Raw genomic sequence first — 11,630 nt, 5'->3', positions numbered from 1 at the left:
GGAGAGAATCAAAGAAATGGATGACCCACTAGAGCTGGAGCCCTTGAAGCTCTGGTGACAGTTACAGAAATCTATTTGGATTCTGCAATGTGAGGGCTTCTGATGGCCTTGCTATTTGTTTTACAATAAGGCTGAAGGTAGATGGGAGCCACTTACAGCATCCTACTGAAACTTACCTCCCACTACCTCAGTCTAGTTATTGAGGGTTACGATAACAAGAGTACCTAACATTGAACTGACTCAGGAGAATGCTTATCCTGAAAACCCATCGATACTTATATCAAGGCCATGAGCCTAGGACCGCAGTGTCTCCAGGCCCCACTCAAGCAAAACTTTGAGCCTGTGAGAGGTAGACAGGATCCATCTTCTCCTCCAGTTTACCTCGTTAGATCACTCTCTATACCTTTGGATTACTTGGAACTCCACCCTGGCTTTGGCCTCCCAAGCCTACCTTTGGATTCTTTTAGCATCATCCTCTCCAAGGCCTGAAGGTGGTTTAGATTTTATGAGATAAAATCATCTTTGCTAATGGGCCAATTAGCTCTTTCAAATCATAATGCCCGGGCCAAGGTAAAATTGTTTGTCTCCAAGAGGTCTAGATTAGGTTTTTCAGGCACTGCAGCAAGACAACAGGGAGCTATATTTGGCAAGGGGCCCTCTGGCACTTTTTGTGGCCATCTAATCCCGGCCCAAGGCTGAGGACGTGATCAAGTCTATAATGGAGCAGAGTTTCTACCACTGTTAGACGCTAGACTGCCCTGGGCCTCAAATTACAGGCTCTTAGAGCTAATATCAGGTCAGTAGCAACCTCAGCTGGAGAAACAGACTGGCACATCACTTTATTGCTAGGCAATAAATGGATGAGTCCTTCCCTTTGGTCCTCTTGCCATCCTAATAAGCTAATTTCTGCCCAATGAGCAGTGACCAATCGCACTCGCAAAAGGCATTTGATACAAAGAGTAGAAAAGAGGATTGAACATGGTATAATCTTCAGGATATTGAACCAATGACCACAAAACTATGACAACATCTTGTTCCAACTTGGCTTTTTGCCATGGCAAATGCACCAGTTTATCATAATCCTGGATCTGCCTTGACTACAGTTACTATAGTTTTTGCTCTGATGTTATAGAACATGCACATTGAAATTATCCCATTGAGAAATAAATACCCACATCACCATATTTTATTACTAAACGGGACTCCATAAAGCAAAAATCAAAACAATTTATTGGTGATGGAAAATGGGAGGCAAAGGTAAAGGAGAAACAGATGGCCAGTAGATAAAACAGACCTGAGTATCATATACAGACCGTTAGCCATTTCCCACCATACGTACACACGCGCACACTCAGGAACACGCACATTGCACGTGCACACACATGCTCCTCTCCCCTCTGTCCTAAGGAATGACAGGCATTTCTACACATTCCTTTCTAACTGCATTTTGTGACATTTCTTCCTCTTCAAAGTCCAGTCTATTATTTATTTTAGATCCAGGTCCCATGCACTAAAGTACTGAAGGGAGGAAGAATACCCCCACGTCCTACTGGTCCCTAGAAAGACCTTGTGACACTGTAGAAAAAGGGACTCTGCTTGGTGTGGGAAAAGAGAGCTTCTGATGTAGCCACAGCTGGGCACTGATTTTGACATGTGCTCCCTGGCTGGACACTTGCCCAGTGACCTCACAGCCTCCCTGCATGAACACACTCATGAATGTCAGACAACTATGGCCAACACAGAGTGAATCCAATGGCTCGTAACAGGGCCCAAATAAATACTAACAACACCCTTTCCTGTGTGCCAGCTTCCCAAGCCAACCACCCTGGTGCCCAGCACAGAGGAGGTCTGCAGCACCTGTTAGTCAACAGAATGGGCTGAAGAACTTGGCCACACTCTGTCCCTTCCCCATATCCTCCTCCCAGGCTTCAATACTGGACAACACCATCGAAGGTTAGACCTTCACGTTTGCCAGAAGTGCTAGAAGGAGACTTCTACAGACACTGAAGAGCCAACACCTTGCTAAGAAATTAAAATTCACTCTCATTTGGATTCTTATCAGCATGCTGTCTGTCATGTATGTGCTATTTTCTGAAGACACAGTGGGTGGCGGTGATACCAAAGAAATGCCAGCTGCCAGCCTGTGTCTCCAGCTATCCTACTTCTTCTATGTTATTGGGGAGATTGCTTGGCAGTGACTAAAGTGCAGAAGGAAGAGTGTGAGTGTCTAAGTCAGACTAACCTCCATTTGACTCCCAGCTTCACAGAACAACCTCTTTGAGCCTGTTTCTAGGACTGAGATAGTATGTGCAAACCCCTGGTACAGTGCCTAGCACACACACAACACAATGCATAAAAATGGTAGCTAACATATCACTAAGCCTTTTGAATTATTATGACCAACAAAAGAGAGTTCCACATAAGAAACAAAATTCCTACTCCCTTTCCACATTCATTTAAAATTCAAAGAACACTCGGGGAGGGGTGACGGTCTCTGAACACAAGCCTGTGAAACAGAATTAAAACAATCCTCATTGATGATGAAAAGGTCTTCAATGTTCAGGCAAGTGCTTTGAGCCCATTAACAGGCCATTCACCTGGATGCTTCTCTCATCTAATAGTGTTTAATTCATTAATTCAGTTATTCAGGCAATATTATCTTCATTTTATGTATCAAGTAATGTGCTTTGGAAGCCATCCCTTGAAACACATTGCATGTCTATAATCCCACTGATAATACAGACTAACTCTAGTTCCCACAGAGCCCACACTCAATAGTCTGTGGTGCTAAAAGCTGAGTCATAACATCAACTGGATTACTGGATTCCATGAGTCAGGACTGAAGTTTCTAGAACCACCACAGAGTTTTTGAGTAATGTCGCTATTCACGTGACTTTGGGCAAGTAATTTAACCTAACAGCTGCCCTATAATATCTCACTGAGCTGCTTCAAGGGTCACAGAGGAGCAACTGAATGTCAGGAAAACTATGCAGCACCAGAGCTCATTATGATAAAAACTCGACCTTCAGGGGGGTGCCTTTGGTGGCTCAGTCAGTTAAGCATCTGACTTCAGCTTGTCATGACCTCGCAGTTCGGGAGTTCGAGCCCCGCTATGTTGACAGCTCAGAGCCTAGAGCCTGCTTTGGATTCTGTGTCTCCCTCTCTCTGCCTTTCCCCTGCTCACACTAGATCTCAAAAATAAACATACATTAAAAAAAAAACAAACCTACTTCCTGCTATGGCCCTGATCCTTTGGGACAGAGTTCCAGATGTATTCAGAATAGTACTGCCAATTCCATTCTGGCACCTGATCAGTAGATGACTAAGTCCTCTACCCTTGTGTGTTTCTACTACTCTGGCTACAGAATGGCTGCTTAAAAACATTTTTTTAAAATTTATTTATTTTTGAGAGACAGAGTGTGAACAGGGAGGAGCAGAGAGAGAAAGAGACACCGAATCTGAAGCAGGCTCCAAGCTCTGAACTAGCAGTCAGCACAGAGCTGGATATGGGGTTCAAACCCACAAACCGTAAGATCATGACCTGAGCCAAAGTCGGACACTCAACCGACTGAACCACCCAGGTGCCCCAGAATGGCTGCTTTTAAAATTCTCCTTTTGTAAGATCAAATTAATTTAGAATTGCTTCCACCTGGTATTGATGGACAGGACTCAGTGACAACTGTCTTGAACTTTAGTCGTCTTTAATTCAGTAAATGTTAATCAAGTGCCTATGGTGTGCTCTGCTCTATGCAAATCAGTCTCCATGCTGAGGGAAGAAGCAAGCTTGTGTGGAGACTCATTACTAAGAGAGACAGACCAGGTCAGAAAAGCATTTGATAGATTTCAGTAACTTATTAGCTGAGAATCTTCTATTATTGGTGACACTTTTACCTATTTTTCAATATTTGTCTCTACCCGACCTTTATTAAGCTTCTCATCTCATCCTGTGCTCCGGCCCCCTCTCCCAAAGGATGCCCTGGTTTTATGACACGGCTCTCCTCCCGGCTCTCAGCCTCAGCGTCATCTTCAATGTGTTCATCGGCTTTGCTGATTTTAAACGTCAGTAGGTAAGGCAAGAGGTAAGGTAGTGGATTGAAACAGAACTCTGACAGGTCTTCCTCATTTATTATATTCCCTGGAGAGATAATAAACCAAAAGAAGGCTCCTAATGAGGCCGAAATTTGTAGTTCCATCCATGTGGATTGCATGACTGTCTGCTTCCTTTGATTTTTTTTCTCTGACCCCTCGGGCTGGTATTTGAAAAGCATTAAGTTTAAACGCTACAGTGTCATCATAGAAAATACAAGAGCTTCCAGAAGATGCACTAGATAACAACTCTACTACTCACCATTCTCCCCAAGGGGTCTCCGGAGGGAACAGGACTGGGCTTTGCTCGCCATTCTGAAACGGTCACAGCAGTTTCCATGCTGCCACTTTGTTGTCCATCTGAGCCCCTGGCAGCTAGGGTCACCCTTCTTCCAGCTAACCAGATCTTCCGTGTCCTTCCAGGCCACTCAGACCTCACCTTCTCCACACAGTCTGCCTTCCTTATCCCCATCTCTCCAGCTCCAGAATCACCAGTCAAGTCTCTCCACTGGGTTTCTCAGGATACAGTCCTGCTTGCTTTGTGGCCATCAACACAGCACCCGTCACTGCAAAGGCACAGTACTGATTCCACAAGCCATAGGGAATCAACTGTGACCTACCTCCCGCGTTCGACTGGCTGGTTGCAATCAGAGAGGTCAACAAAAACAAGGAATTGTCTTCTTAGATCTGCTACCCACAGCCCTGCATCCCAGGACAGGGAGGGTCCAGGCACACACAGACTGAGCCCCCCACACCACTACCCTCAGTCCCCTCTAGAGCAGAGTTCAGTGTGGCACTAGGGCAGGGCTGTAGACACACACAAGCTGTGTATTTTTGTTGGTGGCAGGATGTGTGCGTGTTCTTGTCTTTGTTATTAAATATGGAGATTTGGGATAGGATACATATAGATGAACAAAACTTACTGAATAAAATTATCCAGAAGTCTTTTTTACTTAACTTCAAATGCCACTGTAAGCATCAGCTAATGAAGGTTTATTTCCAGATACTGAGATGCCCTGACTTAAGGAGCAGTCATTTTCAGAAGAGAGATGTAAAATTCCGACTCCTCACTAGCACGTTAGAATGAGTACACCTGCCCTGCTACATGGAAGTAAAACAAGTGATCCATTGCATTAGAAGTCTACAGCCAGAGAGGCTGCTGTTAGGGCTAATTTAGACTGAGACTTTCCATCGTCATGCTTCAGAGGGAAATAATTGAATATTTAAATCTATATACAATTTAAAACAATCATGTTTAAAAGAACTGCTAATCAAATTCTTTTGTTGCCCCAAATTATTATTAGACAAAATATAATCAAAGTGATTTTGGAATAACCTATACCATATATAGCTTCACTCTTCTTCTCCCTTTCAAGTAATCACTCTGGAAAAAGTTGTGAACAGTGTAACTCTCTAGTGAACTAGAAATTTTGCTTTAATTTTAATGCCACCTGTTTCATAACTCACTTCAGAAAAACTAACTCTCTCACATCTTTTTCAAAAGCAAAGTCCTGAAAGTCTGCTTTCCATACCATGTCAGATTTCTAAAAGCATGAAAACAAGATTTCTTTAACTACCTCTGTAAAAATGAGCTGTCACAAAATATCTATCAAAGCCACATCAGCAACAGCCCCAACAGAAAGGAGATGCAGCACTGCCCTGTCAATACCGGTTTATCGGGCTCCTAGCTGCACTGCGGGTCACCTGAGGTCACCTGAGGGTAGAGGCAGTGTCTAGTTTTCCCCAGTGCTTAGTCCCCTCCATTCCTGTGTCATGCTCTGTGGTCTCGATTTCTGCGAATAAGACCACCACTCTCTGGGGGGAAAATCTGGGCACAGTCCTTAAAGCCTCCTTCTACTTCTCGACCTCTCACCCCAATACTCATTCCACAGGATCTGAAGGCTGCACAGATAGGAAGCATCCGCATTACGTCCAGGGGTGCCATTCACTAGACAGCACGAACGGGTGCTCCTTGGAGTGAAGCGCTGAACGTAGAGGCCCTGAATCCACAGCCAGGTCTCAGCTATTTTACTTGCTAAACATTCCTCCATTCTTACCACTTCTCTCCCTCCTTATGGCTAGTACTCTAGTTAAGAATACCATAATCTCGGGGCGCCTGGGTGGCTCACTCAGTTGAGCATCTGGCTTCGGCTCAGGTCATGATCTCATGGTTCATGGTTTCAAGCCTGTGTCAGGCTCTGTGCTGATAGTTCAGAGCCTGAAGCCTGCTTCAGATTGTGTGTCTCCCTCTCTCTGACCCTCCCCTGCTCATGCTGTCTCTGTCTCTCAAAAATAAAATGAAAAACAGAATAAAAACCTTTTTTTAATATTATAATCTCTTAATCACCCAGAAAGTTTTCCAATAAGTTCCCCTGACTCCAAAGTCCCCATGCAACTGTCCTTTCCAGAGCAGCCAAAGTAACCTTCACAAGATACAAACCTGACAAACCACTCCTCTATATGAATCCTCCCTAGCTCCCCAGTTCCCTCACAAGAAAGTCCACGTCTCCTATGATTTGGGCCCTGCTTTCTTCTCCTGCTTCATTTCTTACCACTGTCTAGCTCCCGCTCCATGCTCCAAAGTGTGTCAAACAGATCTTGTGTTTTGCATCTATTCCTCTTTCCCTTGAGCCCCTGGTATTACCTGTCACAACAGCTGTTATTCTGTTTATTTTATCCTCCATACCACTTTAAGCTTTGTGAAGGCAAAATCCATTTGTAGTTTGTCCATTTTATATTTCTAGTGCCTACTAGTGCCTGGTATTAGATGTGTACTATATATACTTGTTAAATCAAACAATCATCAATCAATCAAAGAAGTTTAGTTAACATTAAATATTTTAATGTTACTGGAAACAGAATTCTGACAAACGCCAAACATTAAGAAATTGTAAAAAAAAAAAAAAAAGGTAAACTGAGCTTTGGTACTGTGTTCAGAAATAATTTCTCTTAAGATAGATAATAGATTTTTAGGTCGTAAAATCTTTCTCAAGCATATTAACAGAAATTAATGAAAAGGTAAGGACTTGGGTATACTGTACCCATTTGCTGAAATTAATGCAAATAAAGACTGGAGGGGAAACCACGAAATGGTAGGCATGGTATTTGTCAATAATGCAAGATTATGGTTTAAATGTTGCTATCAAGTAAGAAAATACTATTAGCAGTGAAGAACTAGATTTTTAGAAAGAAATCACTTGAGAAAGTTCTGCTTTTGTGTTTTATGTCAACCAGTGATATTACTATTATTAACAAAAATCACTAAGCGCTATATGAAAGGCACTGTATTAAATGCTCATAGGTATTAGCAATTTATTTTTCAAGAATCTTTGATGTAGGAACTTACTATTTTTCTAATTTTATGTAAGAGGAAACTGAGACTTAGGAAGATTGAGCAATGTGTCCGAAACAAGCAAGTTAAGTGCAAATAGGATGTATGCTCAGGATACAAAATGACTCTTTCCCACTGTGCTATTTTGCAGTAAGGTAACAGTAAGACATTCCCTAAAGACTATACTTTATTCCAACAATTTTCAGGAAATGAGGGTAACTGTAATAACAATAGTAACTTAAAGTGCTTGCTATATACCCAGACACTGTTCCAAACACAAATGTGTCCATTCCTTTAATCCTCACAGTCACCCAATGAGGTAGAATCTGTTAGTAAGTCCATTCCACAACTTAGGAAACCAAAGCAGAACAAAGTGATTGGTCCAAGGCCCTAAAGCCAGATGGATAAAGCCAGAATACAAACATGAGAAGTCTGACTCCAAAGCCTTTTGTCCAACCACTACATGAAATTCTCTCTGGGGGAATACAGGTTAACATTGACATTAGTACAAATTACAAACTGAATCTTGGGATCCATACTTCTTCGGTCAGTCCATGGTCTATGGAAGTGACGCGACATAAATATTCCCGGCTGGAGTAGTTCAAACAGCTGTAGATTATGAGTAGAAAACAGTATATTCTGAACCTGCTTTGCTATTTTTAGCTCTGAAATCATGGAAATATTTGCCCTCTGAATCTCCTTTTCTTGTGTTAAAAATAGCAATCACCCATCAATAGATGAATGGATAAAGAAGATGTGGCATATATATATATACACACACAATATTATTCACCCATAAAAAAATAAAATAAAATCTTGCCAATTGCAACAACATGGATGGAGCTAGAGTATAATGCTAAGCAAAGTCAGTCAGAGAAAGATAAATACCATACGATCCCACTCATATGTGAAACTTAAGAAGCTAAATGAACAAAGGAAAATGAGAGACAAACCAAGAAACAGATCCCTAACTATAGAGAACAAACTGACGGTTAACAGAGGAAAAACGGATGGAGGGATAGGTGAAAGGGAACGGGGATTCAGGAGGGCACTCTTTGCGATGAGCACAGGGGGATGTGGAAGTGTTGAATCACTATGTTATATGCCTGAGACTAATATAACACCGTACTGTGTTATACAGTATGTTAACTATACTGGAATTAAAATTAAAAACTTTAAAAAAATGGCAATCACACTCACCTGCCCTGGCTACTTTGTATGCTTCTTCTATGGATCACACAAGAAAATAAATGAAAGAACATTTTTGCCTTTCGAATGCTTTTCTGTACATCAAAATCAACTTCTTAATGACTTGAGAAAAATTAAAGCCATTCAAAATTCAGTATTTGTAGCTTATGTATAAGCTATACACAAAAGGCTCAATTTCATTGCCTTTTCACAGGCCAAAATACACTACAATTAGCAATGCACAACACTAACAAGCTCTGTCCTAAGTGTACTATAAAATACAGAGGCTACACAAATTGTGACCATTTTAATAATTCACACCATGAACTGGGAAATGATCTTTGTAAACAGAGTATGATTATTACCCAAGCAATTTTAAGCATATGTATGATTCAACAAAAATAACCAACTGTATCAAAGTCCTAAATTTGACGGTCTCACTGATGCTAGTAACAGCTACAGGATGGTGATCTAGTATTTTAACAAGCTGATGGCCTCTAAAACTAACTTGGTTTTAATATTTACAGTATGCCCAAAATTTGCTAGGGTGCTCTTTCAAACATTTACTAAAGTTGATTCCTATGGTAAAATTGAACTAAATTGTATAAATATCAACTGAGCACTTACCTATGTGCAAAGGACTGTGCCAGGTACTATACAAATCAAGGACGAGGGGAACACCAGCCCCGCTTTCCAAAGCTTTACACATCCCACACCTACACGCAACACACACACGAGCTACATGCTAATTACTACTTTACACATTCTTAAGTTTTTAAAATTTTTATACTTTACTTTAGATGATTATCTGCATTTAGATGACATATAATGGGGATATCAGAAAGGAAAAAAAAAAAACTGCAGCATGAAAATTGAAGGATGCTGTGACTCTGATTAACCTGTTCAAAGAGTCTAGTTAACAGTCTCCTTTGAACATAAATACTAAAATTACACATCCTGCAATTAAATAATTTTATATTACTGAACTAGCATAATGATATTAAAATTATAGAAACTGTTTATCTACTTAACCTCTATACCAATATAACTTTATTCATATGCTAATGAAGCAAGCTTGTCATATGGCTACAGAAACATGAAAATATAAAAATAATGTCACAATATGGGGCACTGAAGAATGTAGATTTAAAATTTTAAATGACATAAAATATTGATCTTTACAAGTATACATCATTATATTTTTATTTCTGGAAAATGACTTATAAATAGTTCACTTGAGGACATTTCTCATTACTTAAGTCACAGTTCACCGTATAATTAATTAACTTACATCTACAGATAGTCCTTTCCTATATGATTTCATTTTCTTAAAAAGCAAAATACTTTATTTTCAGTAAAAAAAATTTACATATGAAAGTCAAAGATAGTAATTTTAGTAAACAATAGAAATCAACCACCATATCTTTTCTTAAGTTCTTCAACAGACTTATCCTTCAGTCCTGATTTGTCTATGTGATTGAATAACATGTGTGCAACTGTAAAAAAGGGAAAAGAATCATATTAATCTCCATTTTTTAAAAACTAAGTGAAACAAAAACTAAAGAGAATAATCTGATTTGTCAAATAAAACTTTTTATATTTTTAAGGCAATAACCATTAGGATTATTTATAAATTCTAATTCAGATATTCAAAAAGCTTATCTGAGAAAACACACACAGGAATCTAATGACGTTTCTTACCAGAATATTCTGTAAAAAATTTCCCCTACTTTCTCAATAACATTAATCCTGCAGATTAGATTTAACTCCTTCTGTACTACTTGAAACATCTGGCCTGTGTAACAAGTGTACTTTTAGTTACCTACTATTCCAATTAACTTTTTCAAACTGAAACCATTTTATTTTAAAAGAAAATTCTGTATCACTACTGCAAATTAAAACTTAATAACATCATAAAATCATGTTAGTGATACATTTTTATAGTATCTAATAAAATATATAACCCTTAAAAGTTAAAATGGGGTGACTGGGTGGCTCAGTCTGTTACGCGTCTAATTCTTGATCTCAGCTCGGGCCATGATCTCATGGTTTGTAGGTTCTAGACCCAAGTCAGGCTCTGTGCAGGCACTGCAGAGCCTGCTTGGGATTCTCTCTTTCCCTCTCTCTCTCTGCCCCTCCCCTGCTTGTATGCTTTCATACTCTCAAAATAAAAAATAAACTTAAAAAAAAGTTAAAACAAAATTTGCCTATAAATCATACAAAATCACCTTTTATACCACTGAATGGTCCATATTCAACAGTTTGGAAAACTCTTATTATAGTTCATATAATTCCCAACGTTAAAACTAGCTACTGGTTGTTAATGATACAAAAGATAACAATAGCTAAATAGTAATCAAATGCTTAGTTACACGACAGGAACCATTCCAGGTGCTCCCCTGTTGAACTTGGCCGACAGTGGTGACCCAACCAAGACAGTGCTGTTGGTAGGCCAGTCTAGAGAACCAACTCGCATTCTTTGAGTACACTTGAACTCCCCACATTACAGAAGCAATTCCTTCATTCAATGCATTTATACTGACAGGCTGTTAGGCACTATGCACGGTTCTATGCTCTGAGGCCTAAAGAACAAGGTGCACAGAGATTCTGTTCTCAGGGAACTTTCATTCTATCAGGGAAAGAAAAATAATAAACAAATACAGGAAATATTTTCAGCTAGTTACATATTATGAATAAAAATGAAGCAGGGTAAAAAGCCAGAGGGTGATGAGGGAGGCGAGGGGAGCAGTTACTCTGAGGAGGCCTGTTGAGGAAACGTGCCTCTGCGGTGGCAACTCTAAGGTGACGACTGAAGGAAGTGAAGAAGCAGGCAAGGGGAAGACATTCTAGGCTGAGGGAACAGCCAAACACAAAGCACTGAAGGCCAAAATAAGTTCGCCAGCTTGCAGCTTGATATATCAAAAAGACATAAAGTCAGTGAAGCAGAGCAGGAAAAAAAGTAGTAGAAGAGACTAGAATAGTAATTAAGAGAAGCCAATATTTGTCAGGGAATTTCAGGAGCTAT

At 40.1% G+C, this 11,630-nt stretch overlaps 1 protein-coding gene across 1 annotated transcript in view; it reads right to left on the bottom strand.

The window, feature by feature from the left end:
* Positions 1-9,372: 9,372 nt before the first annotated feature.
* RPAP3 (RNA polymerase II associated protein 3) overlaps positions 9,373-11,630 on the bottom strand; it is a 35,918-nt gene continuing 33,660 nt past the window's right edge. The window contains exon 17 of the mRNA XM_029955129.1: positions 9,373-10,101. Within this exon, the coding sequence (XP_029810989.1) occupies positions 10,016-10,101 (86 nt within the window). The 3' untranslated portion in view covers positions 9,373-10,015. The remainder of the gene's footprint in view (positions 10,102-11,630) is intronic.

This window comes from Suricata suricatta, chromosome 10, assembly GCF_006229205.1.
Source record: "Suricata suricatta isolate VVHF042 chromosome 10, meerkat_22Aug2017_6uvM2_HiC, whole genome shotgun sequence".
In the NCBI taxonomy this organism is placed as follows: Eukaryota; Metazoa; Chordata; class Mammalia; order Carnivora; family Herpestidae; genus Suricata; species Suricata suricatta.
Note: the sequence above shows the minus strand (reverse complement) of the source record. Positions and strands in the feature narration are given on the sequence as shown.